Genomic DNA, 14,847 nt, shown 5'->3' with positions numbered 1-14,847 from the left:
CGCGCGCCTGCCCAGAGAGGAAGCGGAAATGCGTGTCGGTATTAAAGGCATCGTCCCGCCCCCTATGTGCCTCTTTCCGTCTACTGCTACAGCAACGAGAGGAGGTGAGCGCGGGCCTTCCGCCTGTCCTCATGGGCGCATCTCACGCGGGCTGCCGGGTGTTGTTTGCCCCTGTCAGTTTCTTTCATTGCGCCCCTTGCGTCCTTAGCTGCCCCCCTGCTCCTCCACCCAAAGCTGCCGTGGGTTTTCACACTGTCTCCTGCATTTAGTCTCGGCGCCTGACTTCAGTCCCGCCGTCTAAGGTCGCCAAACCCCGCCTGCCTAATTCCTAAGTACCGTCTGCCCTCAGGTTGCCCCATTCGTCAGGTTCCCACTGAACACTCTCTCTCCGCATGGGGCCTGGTGTCGGCCTGCTGCTCCCTTTGACATCTTTCCGTGCCCCTTTCTCCGCAGCTGTCGCCATGTCCGCGCATCTACAATGGATGGTCGTGCGCAACTGCTCCAGCTTCCTGATCAAAAGGAACAAGCAGACATACAGCACTGTAAGTGGGGGTCCTGACGCCTGGGTCTGCGGGAGGCACTTCGCTATCGCCGGGTCCCCTCCCACTTTACGCCTCCCATGCGTCCGCCTTCCCAGGAGCCCAATAATCTGAAGGCCCGCAACTCTTTCCGCTACAATGGGCTGATTCACCGCAAGACGGTGGGCGTGGAGCCAGCGGCCGACGGCAAAGGTGTGGTGGTCGTCATGAAGCGGAGATCCGGTGAGCATTTTCCCTGGCTTGGACCAGACGGCAGGCCCCTATCGGGGCAGGGAGCTGTAATTGTCACTGAGTCGAGGGTTCTTCGAGTCAGGATGTTCTTCTGGGAAGCTGACACCCCTTAACCGCCATCCCATGGGCTGTGTGAGGTGGTCAGGTCTCTTAACCTGTTTTGTTTTGTGTGAAGTAGAGAAATTAATAAGACCTGAACTGTATGTTGTGGGTGGTTGTGAGGATTGTATTACAGGGGTGCATGATCGAATGATTTCAGATTAGGTCCTTTAAACAGTTCAGGTGGAGGTGGATGTCTCCATCTCACTGCTGTAGGGAAATTTAGACAGATGAGCCTTCCCCTGGCTTCCACTTGTAGGAAGTAACAGGCTGGGTCACAAGCTGCAATTTGACCCCCATTCTGCTTGTGTGGACTCAGAAGGAGTCCTGAGCACCCCACCCCCATAAACTTAGGCATGGAGGAGCCTTTTTAGCGTCTTTAAACGCGGTCCTGGAGACGGCCTCTGGAGGGCTGTTAACAGTTGATTCACTTTTGGTCTTTGCTGGGGTTTGTAAGAGAAAGGAATGAGATTTCCCAGGTTTTCAATGAGGACAGTTTCTGTTTGGGGTCAGGGCCCAACATTTTGTTCATTGTTAGCAGTACCCCAGGCCTGCCAAGCTTGGAGGGGTGTTACCCCCCCCCCTTGGGTTTTTGGACTTCTGAGAACCTCTTCGTGGTGTGTCAGGTCTTAAAAAGTTCCCTTTTCTTGAGATTGTTAGGTAGCCTTTCCTGTCAGGAACCAACTTCTGTGAGAAGTTAATATGACCCTGCTCTGGGGTCCGCAACTCAGCCACACCCCTGAAATGCCAAGGGGTCCTTGGCTTTTTGGGGAAAACCAGGAGCACAGGACTCCATTTGGGCTCCATCAGCTCTGGCACAAGAAAGGGGGTGCTTCCTTTTAATCCTGGGCGGTGGAGTCCAGATTCCACATGTGCACAGGTGAGGGCTTTTTCTCACCCTCATCCCTTGTGACTCCCTTTCCCCCAGCTTCAGGGCCAGGCCTCAGCTTGACATTTTAGACTCTTGTTCCAGAGGAGGAGCTGAGGGGGGACCAGGGGCCCGGGAGGGCGGGTCAGGGAGTGGAATGCTCACTATCTGGCCAGCGCAGTGCTGAACACCTGCCTCACCACTGCTGCCCTGGAATCAGGCGTCCTGCATTCCAGCTCTGCTATATGTGTGACCTTGGACAGAAGTCCTCTTATTGCATCTGCCCCATCTCTCTAAAGTGAGATAGACGTGAACGCTCTGTCTCTGACACAATGATGAGATGTCTGTACTGTGTCCAGGGCAGGACCTGGCCTCTGATGGTCACTGTGAGTGTCCTATAAATTGGTGTGTGTAGGTGGGGCTGGCTGCCTAGGCTCACAGCTGGGGCGCTCCTGTTCTCGGTACAGTGGCATCCTTGCCACCTGGAAGGTGCATTAAAGGCCTAGGCCATCCAACTGACCAATGGGACTCCCCTTCTCCCCCACCAGGCCAGCGAAAGCCAGCCACCTCCTACGTGCGGACCACCATCAACAAGAACGTCCGAGCCACCCTCAGCAGCATCCGGCACATGATCCGCAAGAATAAGTACCGCCCGGACTTGCGCATGGCTGCCATCCGCAGAGCCAGCGCCATCCTGCGCAGCCAGAAGCCCGTGACGCTGAAGAGGAAGAGGGCTCGCCCCACCAAGAGCTCCTGAGCACCTCCCCCCCAAAACAATAAAGTATAAAGCATCAGCCAACTTTCTCCAACCACCTTGCCTGGGCCTCTCTTCTGTGTGGTGTGGCTCCAGCACTGGTTCTGTGTGTCCCAGGCCATGTCACCAGAACTCTAAGGGACACCTGGGTGGGGGGAGGGCTCCACCTACCCACTGGTACCACACAGGTTGCAGTGAGTTGGGACTAGAGGGACCCCGTGCAGGGGGTGGAGCCCAGCCCCAGCTGTTGTGGGAGGCCTCCCACTTCTTACGGGCTGGGGGCTAGTGTAAATTCCCACATTTCAGCACATCAGATGACTTCAGTAGGACATCTACAAAGAGCAGGTTAAACAAGCAAAACCCTCTAGAATCATCAGAATCTCAGTCTGCTAGCACACCACAAAGCTTCAAGAAAGATCTTAAGTGCCTATTTTATTGTCATCTAAGAGGTGGGGATGTAGACCCAGGGCGTCACGCCTCTTAATACAGGTATGTGGTGTGGCCTGAGAAGGTGGATGTGTTTATCACCCGGGTTTTTACTATCTGCGGACCCCACCTTTAGACCCTTTATTTTTCCTGGGACAGCCTGAACACTCCCAACAGGAACCCCACAGGAGTGAAGTGAGTGTCCTAGGACTTGAGGGGGTGGGCAGAGCCCTCAGGGCCCCATTATGCAGTAGCTGCCAAGAGTGCCCATCCCTACTTGGTTGAAACAGGCAATGCAACTTGTGAATCCTCACAACTGGAGTGCTGTCCCCATCTCTGAGAGGGGCACTAAAGCCCCTACAAGCAACCCAGCAGGGAGGTGGTAGCCCCAGGCTTCCCATAAGCCAGCAACTATGTCATCCGCCTGTTCCTAGCAAAGGACCCGCCCAGCCCACTGTTGTACTAACCTCCTACTAGACTGGGAATGAGCACTCTTTCCAGCCACCATCCCTCACTTGCTTGGGCTCACTACTGAAGCCCCTCAGAGGACCAGCCGCACCTCAGCTTTTTGTAGCCTTGCTACCTCTGACATTCCCATCTTACAAGGCTGCCTTGTGTTCAGGGTGTCAATAGTTCTGTCTCCTCAGGTCTTCCCTGATCCCCTAAGGAAGGTTCTCCCTTTTTCCTTGCCCCTTCACCCCTTGCCTGCATGCCTGGAGGTGTTTATCACCAGGCTGTCAAACACCATCTCTGCCACTAGTTGCGTGGCCTTGGGTGGGAAACTAGACCTCTCTGTGCCTGTGTTGTCAGAATTCAGGGAGTTAATGAATGCAGAGGGCTGAGGGATGGCTTGCACATAGCAAGTGCTGAGTGAGTAACTCTGGAGAACATAAGCGCTGGGAGAAGGCTGGACCTTGTCTCTCTAGTCCATCTGTGGGGCATGCGGGGAGGGGGTGTGTGTGCCAAAAAAAAATGTATACATGACGTAGTCGTTTGTTATCGGTATGTTATTAGAATTTTAATAGTTTTCCTTTCTTAAAATGTGTATACACTTTTTTGGCACCCTCTGTACCCTGTCTTCACTTTACAGCTCTGTGGCCAAGGGCTAAGGGTTTCATAGGTCCCCCACTGGGGTTGGGCGGGAGCCCTGCCTCCAGGGGCTGATACCACACAAACACAGAGCTCCTGACATCGCCCCCCACCCCCACCCCTCCAGCCTTCCCTGGTTAACAGGTGTGACCCTGACCACTTACTGCCAAAGCCTTTATTGCACCTGGACTCTTTAACAGTAGTCTCCACCCTTGCCTTACTTGGGACTGTTCTCCACCAAGGTGGAGGGGCATCCTGTTAGAACTAAGTCCATGTGATTTAATGCCTTCTCAGAACCCTCCTGCAATTCCCACCCCCCCTGAGTGAAAGGCAGACCCCTGGTCGTGTGGATGAGGCCTAGCTCCACCTCACCTCTTTCCACTGACACCCAGGGCATTTGTATTTGGAAAGGTTATGCATTCCAGCATGGTTGGTCCATAGATCCAGGACGTGTGACATGAATGATGGATGGCACATCTCCAATGGAATATTAGGCAGCTAGAGCAGGGAAGGGCTGTAAATGCTGACAGGGACACATTTGCAAGACTTGCTGTTAAGTCGAAAAAGCAAAGTCTGACATGCTATGTACAGGATACTGCCAGTTGTGTAAAAACAAAAGAGGGGTGGGCTTAGAAGAATATATATTTAAGTTTGTGGCATTTGGGTAGAATTTCTTCAGAAAAAACCTGATAACACTCTTGTCCCTGATTGAGGGAATTTGGTGTTGGGGAGACAGGACTGAGAGGGAGCTGTTTCTTTGTAGAAACTTATGTTATCTTAAAAGTCTTCGCTTTTTGTTATTTATTTATTTATTTTATTGGGGAATTGGGGAAGGGGAACAGCCAAGTTGTCTTTCAATCTTAGTTGTGGAGGACGCAGCTAGCTTAGTTTCAAGTCCAGTCGCCATCTGGCTGTCCGTAGGCAGCTCGTGGCTGCTCAGCTCATGGTGTCATGTTCAATCTTAGTTAAGGTGGGCATAGCCCACCAGCCCACCAGCCATGTGGGAGTCCAATCGGCAACCTTGTTGCTAAGAGCACTCAGGGCAGCTCAGCTCAAAGGTGCCTTCTTCAATCTTAGTTGCTAGTGGACATAGTCCACCATCCCATGCAGGAGTTGAACCAGCAACCTTGTTGTTAGGACCACTTGCTCTCACTAGCTGAGCCATCCTGCCGCCTGTTGGCAGCTCAGTGGCAGCTTAGATTGGGTGCAGCTCACTGGCCCATGTGGGAATTGAACCGGTGACCCTGTTGCTCAGAGCTCGCGCTCTTAACCAACTAAGCCACTCACTCGGCTGGTCCCAAGTCTTTGCTTTGTGAATGGGGAACATTGACAAGGTATTCCAGGCTCTCCTTCCTTGAGACAGTATTTCCAGGTTCTAATGTGACCTTCCAGAGGCATTAAATACACATGCAATGAAATAACACCTGCGTCCTGTTTTAAACAAAAATTTTAAAATATTGGACAGAAATGGAAGCATATCATATACACTATTTGCTTTTTTTTTCACTTTAACATATTTTGGAGATTGGTCCATATCTGTACATAATGAGTTTCTTCATGTGTTCAAAATTCTGAAATGCAGCAGACATACAGAAAGTGAACAAAACATTTATACACTTATAAAAACAGCTATAAAACAATCACCCGTGTAACCAGCACCCAGCTAAAGCAGCAGAAGACAACGGCCCCCCAGAAGCCCTCCTTGGCTGTTTGCTGGCTGGAAGTGACCAGAATCCCAAGCTTTATGGAAACAACCTTTTTGCTTTCAGTTCTACCATCTATGGATGTCTGTTTCACAGCAGCACTCATCTCTACCCATTTCGGATCGGATATGAAGGCACTTGAGCTGTCGCTTTCTTTTGTAGCTTGTTTGGCTGGTCGTGACTTTTGTGATTCTCCCATGCTGCTGGAAGTCGTGATAGCTCATTATTTAAGTGTTGTATGGTTTCTTGAATATACAAGTATGTTTATACTGTTTGCAGTCAGGATAAGTGTTGTCTAAAGCCTGTGGTTTCAGTGCAAGAACGCTGAGCAATAATAAGGCATGTGTTCTTTCAACTGTACCATAAACATTTCATGCTCCCATCAGGAGATCGTCTGTATCTCCACAACCATGCCAACAAATAGTGTTAGATTTTATAACTGTTGCCAGTTTCATGGAAGTGTAGTGGTTTCAACCTTGCATTAATTACACTGCATTTTCCCAGTTACTGATACAGATTTTGCGCTTCAGATTCACCCTTTTTCAAATCAAATTCACCTTTTTCAAATCAAATTCATCCTTTTGCAGATCTAATTTTTCCACAAAAATGTCTTCTTAATCTTTGTAATAAAAATAAATCCAATGTCTTGTTAAAATCAAACATTTTATTGCATATATTTAATAAACATAAAATACTTATTTAACATCAGAAATACTTATTTACTTATAGCTTCATTTATAATGGTTCTCCTGCCACTGCTCGTGGTAATTTCATATATTCATGAAATAATTATGATAATCTGTAGGAGTAATAGTTGCAACGGAATTATTAATAACATCTACTAAACATTCATGGTTTGATGGATCAGCCAAAATATTTCTTGTGCAGAACTTAATTTTTGAAAAGCAAACGCGCGATCAAAAGTTATTATACCAGCTCGTGTGACTGTGCCAACTGTTAGAGGACAAAATGTTTCACTAATTTCAGCAATAAACATTCAGGGAATGGTGTGGCATGAAGTAATTGCACATTCTACGATTACTTCAAATATGTTTTGCGAATTTCTTCAGAGATTATTGCAGAAATTGGATGGTGATAATCTGGAGGAAGTGTGGCTTGTTTTGGACAATGTAAGCCTCCACAATACTCAAGAAGTACGTGATCTTGTTTGTCAGACAATACACACTTTATTATTTCTACCACCATACTCTCCAATGAACCCCACTGAAGAAGTTTTTTCAAATATTAAGTCTTGTGCAAGAAATATTTTGGCTGATCCATCAAACCATGAACATTTAGAGGCTATTAATCATTCTGTTGCAACTATTACTCCTAAAGATTGTCATAATTATGTTATGAATACATGAAATTATCATGAGCAGCAAGAGAACCTTTATAAATGAAGCTATAAGTAAGCATTTCTGATGTTATATGTTATGTTGTTTATTATTAAATACATGCAACAAAATGTTTAATTTTAACAACAACAACACTGGATTTATTTTTATTACAAAGATTAAGAAAACATTTTTGTGGAAAAATTTGATCTGCAAAAGGAAGAATTTGGAGTGCAAAACCTGTAAGGTTGTGTTTGGTAGTTATTTAGATTTCCTTTTGTGAAGTGTTTGATCAAGTGCTTTTGCCCACTTGTCTTTTGTGCTGTCTTCTTATTGATTTGTAGGAGCTCTTTATATATTGTTTGGACTAGTTCTTTTGGGTTATATGACTTGCAAATATCTTCTGTCTCACTGACTTGTCTTTCACGTTAAGATAAACAGTTCTTGATTTTAAAAATTAAATCAACTTGAAATATACTTTACACAAAGTAAAATATACCTATTATACCTATTTTAAGCATACAGTTTTAAGTTTTGATAAACTTATGTGCCTGTGTAACCACTATAATCAAGATCTGGAATGTGCCCATCACCCCGAAACCTTCCCCATGACCCTGTCCATTTGAACATCCCTGACCCGACTGCCAATGACCTGTTTTCAGCCATTAAGTTATTAATTTTGCCTGTTCTTAAATTTTATATGTGTAATAAAATATTTTGCACTTCTGTATATGGCTTCACTCAGCATGTAATATGTCTGAGATTCATCCATGTTTTTTTTTTTTTTTTAAGATTTTTATTGGGGAATTGGGGGGATGGGAACAGTGCTGGGGAATTGGGGGAAGGGGAACAGACAAGTTGCTGTCGTTTTGCTCTTCAGTCTAGTTGTGGAGGACGTCGCTTCACTGGCCCAAGTTGGCACCATCATTGCGCTCTTCCTGGGCGAGGCACATTAGTCGCCGGCTTCTGGACGGCTGCTCACTGCGGCTGCTGGCTACACATGGTAGCCCATGGCAACCCACTGCAGCAGGGGCAGCAGCCTACGCTGTCGCCGGCGACTCATGGCAGCCCAGCTCCAGGTTGAGCTGTTGTTCAGCATCTTAGCTGCGGAGGGCAGTGTCATTGGCCCTCATATGTGGGATCCGAACTGGGGCCCTCTGGCGTCCCAAGCCAGTTCTTAACCATCGCGCCACTCGGCCGGCCCTCATCCATGTTTTGTGCATCAGTATTTTGCTGAATAGTATTTCATTGTATGAATTTGCAATTGTACTCATCTGCTGAACATTTGGGTCATTTCATTTTTGCCTGTTACAGATGAAAACAACTGAAAATTCATGTAAAAGTCTTTGTGTATGAAAGAAAAAAATTTTTTTCATTTTATTATCATTTTTGACAGTGTCCTGGGGGCCCAGCACAAGGCAACAAAATTGTCGCTAATGAACGAGAAACTGAGGTGAAGCCAGTCGTTCTTCTGTGGCCTCCCGTTTCTGCCTTCTAGTTTCTCCAAGACCCACCACTTCCCGCCCCACCACCCCAGCCGTTGCAGCCCTTATACATGAGCCTCCGTGGCAGCCCAAGAGGTAGTGACTGCTAGTCCCAGTACTGCAGATGAACCCGGATAGGATGGGCACTCCAGGGCTGACTCTAATGCTGCTTCAGTTCCCACCCCTCCCCTGGAGTGGGGGCTGACAACTCTGGTTCCTACAATCACATCATCACTTGGTTAATTGAGTACCTGGGCAGCCTCAAATCAGCTGAGCCCTTCAAAGGACAGCCCTAAAGTCAGGCCTGGGAGGCAATAACCCCAGCAGCTTGAGGACAGCCCCTACATCCTCAAGAACTGCAATCCACCATGACCTTTAAGAGGACCTGAGAAAGGGGCCGGCGGAGTGGCACATTTGTTAAGAGTTGGCTTGGGACACCAGCTCTGAGCATCAGGGCCCTGGGTCAGATCCCACATGAAGGCCAGTGATGTTGTGCTCTCTACATCTAAGATGGTGAAGAACAGCTCAGCCTGGAGTTGGACTGCTATGAGTTGCTGGCGACGGCGTAGGATGAAGCCCCTGCTGCAGTGGGCTGCCGTGAATGGCCGGCAGCCACCGTGAGCCACTGTCCAATGGCTGGCAAGCGACTGCCTCAACCGGAAAAAGCGCAATGATCATACCAACATGGGCCAGTGAACTCAACTTCTATGTGAACTGACAAAGTAATCAGCTCATCACACCGGGACATCTGAGCACAGAAATTGGAAGATGGGTGTGTTATTGGACCTGGATCAGTGATGTTATGCAGGAATACACACAAATCTTAAGGCCAGAGCTAGATCTGGTGACCTGAGGAAATCAAATTTCGCCCTAGTCCAGGGTAGTCAGACAAGGCTTGTCGGAGGAAGGGAGAGCAAGGCTCCTCACACCTGTCTGCTGGTCTCCTGGCCAGCAGGCCATAGACCCCCTCCCCTCCAACCTATTTTAGTGGGAAACCTGACTCCAGAGGTGGCCTCAGAGCTCAACCAGAGGGCCCGCTGAGGGCCCAATATTGAGGCCTGTGCATGGGCTTGAGGGTTGGGTGCCTACCACTTGGAGCCCACATGGCACAGGCTGGTCCTGGGGCATCTAAGAGGCACAGCAGCTGCTTTTCCAACTTTATTTAGAAAAACAAATCCAGGTCCCAGTATCCCCATGCCCTCCCCCACCCCAGCCATAACTTAAATAACTTAGAGACAGAGTTGAGGGTCGGACAGGGGTGGGGAGGGAAGAACCCACTACAGCCGCCTCAGCGCCCGCTTCTTGTCCGTCTTCTTCTTGGCCGCCAGCTTCTTGTCACGCTCACCCGCGTGCTTCTTGGCCATGGGCCCCTCGGCACCCCCTAGGCCCCCAGAAGCCGAGGGGTCGGTGGAGGAGGCCGCAGCCGCACTGGCCAGGGCCCGGCCAGCCTCAGCCCTCCCACCACTGGGCCCGCCAGCACCCCCATGGATCTCTGTGAGCAGTCGGGCACGGGCCGCGTACTCCTCATAGTTCTCCAAGAGCAGGCGGCCTGCCTCCTCATTGAGCGCAGACTCGGGGTTGGGGTGGATCAGCAGGCACTTGATGGTCTGTGGGGAGAGGGCACGGGGTCAGGGGGCCGGGCCAGCCACAGGCCCCACAAGCCTCATGCGTCCAGCCCTGTGGCCTCCACCCTCCACTGGCTGTTCCTCTGCTCCCAACACTTCCTCCACATCAGATAGTCACCTCCTCCTGGTCTTTGCTCAGTGTCACTCACACAGGATGACTGGACCAGTGATTGAGGCCTGGAATGGGGAGGAGAAAGGGACTTCCCCAAGCACTCAGGAGGTGAGGGGGACAATTTAGGAACTCACACCTGGACCTGATGGACCGCAAAGCTCTTTCCACACCGCTACAGTTAAGATGAAGAACCCCTGAACTGTCACTGGCTTTAACAGGAATCCCAAGTGCAAACTCTGGCTGGGCTAGACCTCACACGAGAGAATGGGACCACAAACGTACAGGGGCCCTGCCTCTACCTTCATCCTAAAAGGGAACCCAGAATGCCTCAGCACGTGCCTGGCCTTAGGCAGGTGACAATCTTTCTGGGCTTGTCAAGGAGAGCAGTGACAGGTGCTACCCAGGGCTGTTGTGACACATGCAAAGCACCTGGCCCAGCAGACATCAAGGACTCAGGATCACACCCTAATTCTGGCCACTGCACGCCACAACAGAGGCCCTTCCTGTAGCCTCCCCATGGCCAACCCTGACACAGGGCTGGCACCATGGCCCCCAGGGATCATCGGGGACACTCGGGATTACTCTATGAGCTCGTCACCTGAGTCCCCTGGCAGCCACCAATGACACTCCAGGGAGAGGAGGGACACGTTGGGGAGGGAAGAGAGTCTGTTTATCTTGAAACTCAAGCCTCTTAGGTGCCCTGCAGGAAATCCCAGTTCTCTGCCTTCTCTACCACCTGGCCCAGGGGCTCATTAGAAATCCAGTTTTCAAAAGAACTCAAGCTTTAAGCAGGTGGGGAGGCAGCCAGTGACCTAAATTAGGTGGCCTGTGGGCACCTTGGAGCACCAGTGTAGTCCAGGGTGTCTCCATCTGGGCTCGACTGATATTGGGCCAATCACTACCTGCAGGGGCCATCCTTGCACTGCAGGATGTGGAACAGCACCCTGGTCCCCCGCCCCACTAGATGCGACAATTAAAAATGTCTCCTGACAATGCAAAATGTCAGAGGAAGGGAAAGCAAGGCACCTCACACCTGTACCCTGGTTGGCAGCTATTGGGAGCAGGCCCCAATAGGGGATGACGGGTCCCCTCCCCTCATCCAAATGGGAAATCTGATTCCAGAGATGGGGCAGAATCACCCCAGTTGAGAAACAATGGTTTATGAAAACATTCTGCAATTACGGGGAGATGACTGCACAAACTTGTGACTACTGAAAAACCCATGAGCTGAATACTTTAGGTGCCCCGAGTACTGAACAACCTGTACAATCACACTTGGTGTCCTGGGTCCAGCACTGCCAACCCTTCCAGAATTTTAAAGAAAAGTTGGAAACCTGAATTTGGAAGTCCCCAACTACTTCAGAGTTGGTTTTAAAAAATAAATAATGTTGGGGTGACTGGTAGCTCAGTTGGTTAGAGCATGGTGCTGATAATACTAAGGTTGTCGGTTCGATCCCTGCATGGGCCACTGTGAAATGCGCCCTCCTTAAAAACAGTCAACTAAGGTATGTCACTGTAGCATGAAAGCAATGTGTAATCAATGACCATGGCTGTTCCCCAATAAAATGTAAAAATAAACAATGCACTGATGATGCTGAGATGTCACTGGGGTGCCCGAGCCCCCCAGACCTCACCAGCAGCACATGCCGGATGCCCAGCTCAGCCGTCCAGTCCCTCTTGAGCACGTTGACGCAGATCTCGCCATTGGCGCCCACGTTCGGGTGGAAGATCTTGGTCAGGAAGTAGCCCTTGGGTGGGGAGGCGGGAAAGTCCTTCCCCAGCAGGAGTTTCATGCGGAACAGGCCTCCAGCGTATGGGGTCCCCTCTACAGTGTGAGGATGGGGACTAGGTCAGGAGGCTCAGGACTCCCAGGCACCCCACAAACCCCAAAGTCCTGCTGCCTCCTCCACCAGACTGGGGGATTCTGGAGGGCAGGACCAGACCAGGTTCCCAGAGGCTGCAGGCATCCCCCTCAAAGGTAGTCCCCTGATTGAGGCTCCACTTGTGTTGCCACAAATCCTGGTTTCCACCCCCAGATGCCTCTTCTTCTCTTCCAGTAAAGGCCCCAGTCGTGCACCCTCCCCAAGAGACAGACACTGGCACCCACTTGTCTTCCTGGAAAAACATCTATTTGGAAGCCTTGCAAGGAAATGATGGGACAGTTCTGTCAACTCCACGGTCCTCCCTGCCTCAGTCAACGGTTCTCTAGTCACCCACTTGACCAGATCAAAAAGATGTGGGAGCCAGTCTGGACCCATCACTGTTTTTCTCATGCCCCAGTCCCCACATATGACCCATCAGCAGCCAAGGCAACCGACCTCAGGGTTGGATCCTGACCGTCCCCACCTCTGTCCAGCTGAACTACTTCACCTAATGCCAGCAGTATTGATGGCTTCCTGCCAGGCCTCCAGTTTCTACTGCCCCCTCCACTGAAGTCAAAGGCAAACTCTGTAGGGACCTGTCACACCTGCTTTAAACCTGCCAACAACTTCCTTTCCAAACTCCTTACAGAGACCTACAGGCCCTCAAAGATCTGCTCCCTAAAAGCTTCACCTGTTTTTTTCCTTCCTTCAAAGCACCCACTGCGCTGCCTTGGGGCTTTCGGGATCCTCCCCCTGCCCCTAACCCTCATGGAGCACAGTGGAAATCACCTCAGGAAGTCTTCCCTGATCCCTTCACCACTGTCCTCTCCTGACTAGGTCCTTTACCACAGTCTTGTAACATCTTGGCTTACTCTGTGAGTTCAACTAACAACAGAAATGTGGTGCACCTAAAATGATGCACTAAGTCACTGCATGATGAAACAATCATGTGTAGTCACTCTCGGTTATTACTGTTCTCTCTCCCAGTTCTCTGTTGTCCCAGGAGAGACCCTGACAACAGGATGGAGTCTGAGATCACCAGCCAGGCCTGCCCTCCAGCCTGCTGATGCTGTTTCCACGGCCTGGCACCGTCTCTCACTCCCACTGAATTTCTACCCATTCTCCAGGTCTGCCAGCCTTGCCCTAATCCCAGGTAAGGCCCCCATTAAATGCTCCCGCAGAGACTAGGGTTTTCTCACAACACTTGAAGGAAAAGCATATATAATTGTCACTTGTGCGATCTATCTTGCCCTGCAGGCTGAGCACCTCTTTAAAGTAAAGCTGGGGCTGTCCAGTCTACCATTACGTCCCCATCAGCTGGCAGACTTCAGCTTATAATGGGAACTTCCTATTCTTGTCCTAAAGATGACAAGCAGTCTAGGAAGTGTGCCTCTCCTCCTTCCACTCCCACACTCACCAGGGCCCTCAATGGTGACCTGCAAGTCAGTGAGGTCCTCCTCGTTGGGGAAGACCTTGATGCCATCAGGCGGGTCCGTGGTCAGCGTCGTCACTTCCTTGTACACCAGGCGGATGATGTGTGGGGGCAAGTTCTCCACGTTGGAGTTCTGGGCATGGAGACAAAGGGGTGAGTGGCCACAGCGCCCTGCAGAATCTTGGATGCTGTGTGCCCCCTAATCTTGACTGTGCAGTCCCAGGTGGTCAATCGCGCCTGGGCTCGCAGACCCCCACCCAGGATGCTCCAGGCCGCCGTCCCAGGCTGATTTCCCACTAGAAATGAGGGAGGATCTCCGAGGGGGCTTCCGGATGACTCCACCCGCCCAGAAGACCCAACGCCCGCTCGTACTCCCGCATGGGCCCCTCATGATTCTTGGTAGACCGAGGCCTACTCTGGTTCCTTTCCCCACCTAACCTTGGTGAAACAATTCTGGAAACCCCAAATCGGGCCTGGAGATGGCGGTGTAGCGGCTCCCGGAACACCCACGGGCAGGCTACAAAGCCCGGACCTCCCCCCTCCGCTCCAGGGATCAGCCAGGCCTTCATCTCCAGGGAACTTGCGGTCCGCCCGAACTCCTACCCTGCCTACAGGAAGGCCCATGGGCCCACCCGTCCCGGGATCCCCAGGCGGGCCCTCTAATCCGCTACGCTGCTGCGAGAGGCTCCTGAGACCCCGCCTCCTTCTCCAGGGGGGCCCCCCACTACCCCTCCCGGGTCTGGCCGCGGCGCTCACCATGACTGCTGCCGGCCGGGGGCGGGTCCCCCCGGCCCCCTTCCTGCGCTCTCCGGGCCGCCGGCCGGGGCGGGGGGGCCCAACTGCTGCCGCTGCGGCCCTGGCGAGGCCCCGGCGGCCCCGCTCCGCTCCCCGCAGCCTCAGACACCTACCTCCGACAACACACACAGCTCCACCCACCCCGGATGCCCGGCCGCACTCAGCCAGCCGCGCGCGCACCGACACGCTTTTATATCCGGCTACAGGCCGCGCCCCCTCGCGCCCTCTGATCGCCGCGCCTCGACCCGTGACGTCAGCGCGCACGGTCCTCAGCATTCGACGCGCTCGCTCCCTTTCCGCAAGCTTCGAGCAGAAGCGGGAAAAGTTGTGAAGCGGGTGGCGGCAGGCCGACCAATGGGGGCGCGGGGGTCGAAATGGGGACTCTGAAGTATGGAGGGGCTGAGAAGGGGGAGTAGAGAGGGAAAGAACGCGAGAGGCAATACGACCGCTGATTGGTCCGTTTGAATGAGACGCCGCCATGGTCCGGCGTA

At 51.5% G+C, this 14,847-nt stretch overlaps 2 protein-coding genes across 3 annotated transcripts; one reads left to right on the top strand and one right to left on the bottom strand.

Moving 5' to 3' along the window:
* On the top strand, positions 1 to 2,546 carry RPL28 (ribosomal protein L28). 2 transcript variants are annotated; one of them, XM_019627865.1, is made up of 4 exons: positions 1 to 104; positions 454 to 542; positions 638 to 761; positions 2,286 to 2,546. In XM_019627865.1, the coding sequence occupies exons 1-4, from the start codon at positions 29 to 31 to the stop codon at positions 2,492 to 2,494; spliced, it is 498 nt and encodes a 165-aa protein (XP_019483410.1). In that variant the 5' UTR covers positions 1 to 28; the 3' UTR covers positions 2,495 to 2,546. The 2 variants fall into 2 exon arrangements, with proteins under 2 accessions (XP_019483410.1, XP_019483409.1); XM_019627864.1 differs by having other exon boundaries at positions 76 to 173.
* Positions 2,547 to 9,674: 7,128 nt separating this feature from the next.
* Positions 9,675 to 14,847, bottom strand: UBE2S (ubiquitin conjugating enzyme E2 S). The gene is made up of 4 exons (XM_019627846.1): positions 14,318 to 14,847; positions 13,547 to 13,694; positions 11,902 to 12,092; positions 9,675 to 10,137 (listed from the first exon to the last, which is right to left on the bottom strand). The coding sequence occupies exons 1-4, from the start codon at positions 14,834 to 14,836 to the stop codon at positions 9,808 to 9,810; spliced, it is 1,188 nt and encodes a 395-aa protein (XP_019483391.1). The 5' UTR covers positions 14,837 to 14,847; the 3' UTR covers positions 9,675 to 9,807.

The sequence above is a fragment of the Hipposideros armiger genome, unplaced genomic scaffold (genome assembly GCF_001890085.2).
Source record: "Hipposideros armiger isolate ML-2016 unplaced genomic scaffold, ASM189008v1 scaffold_742, whole genome shotgun sequence".
In the NCBI taxonomy this organism is placed as follows: Eukaryota; Metazoa; Chordata; class Mammalia; order Chiroptera; family Hipposideridae; genus Hipposideros; species Hipposideros armiger.
This window is presented reverse-complemented; position numbering and strand designations above follow the sequence as displayed.

Excerpts from the sequence above, each read along its gene's own strand:
- RPL28 (XM_019627865.1), top strand. The coding sequence starts at position 29 with ATGCGTGTCGGTATTAAAGGCATCGTCCCGCCCCCTATGTGCCTCTTT. Across the intron at positions 105-453 it reads TGCTACAGCAACGAGAGGAG|CTGTCGCCATGTCCGCGCAT; the intron begins GTGAGCGCGGGC and ends CTTTCTCCGCAG. Across the intron at positions 762-2,285 it reads CGTCATGAAGCGGAGATCCG|GCCAGCGAAAGCCAGCCACC; the intron begins GTGAGCATTTTC and ends CTCCCCCACCAG.
- UBE2S (XM_019627846.1), bottom strand. The coding sequence starts at position 14,836 with ATGGCGGCGTCTCATTCAAACGGACCAATCAGCGGTCGTATTGCCTCT. Across the intron at positions 13,695-14,317 it reads CCCGGCCGGCAGCAGTCATG|AACTCCAACGTGGAGAACTT; the intron begins GTGAGCGCCGCG and ends CTCCATGCCCAG. Across the intron at positions 10,138-11,901 it reads GCATCCGGCATGTGCTGCTG|ACCATCAAGTGCCTGCTGAT; the intron begins GTGAGGTCTGGG and ends CTCTCCCCACAG.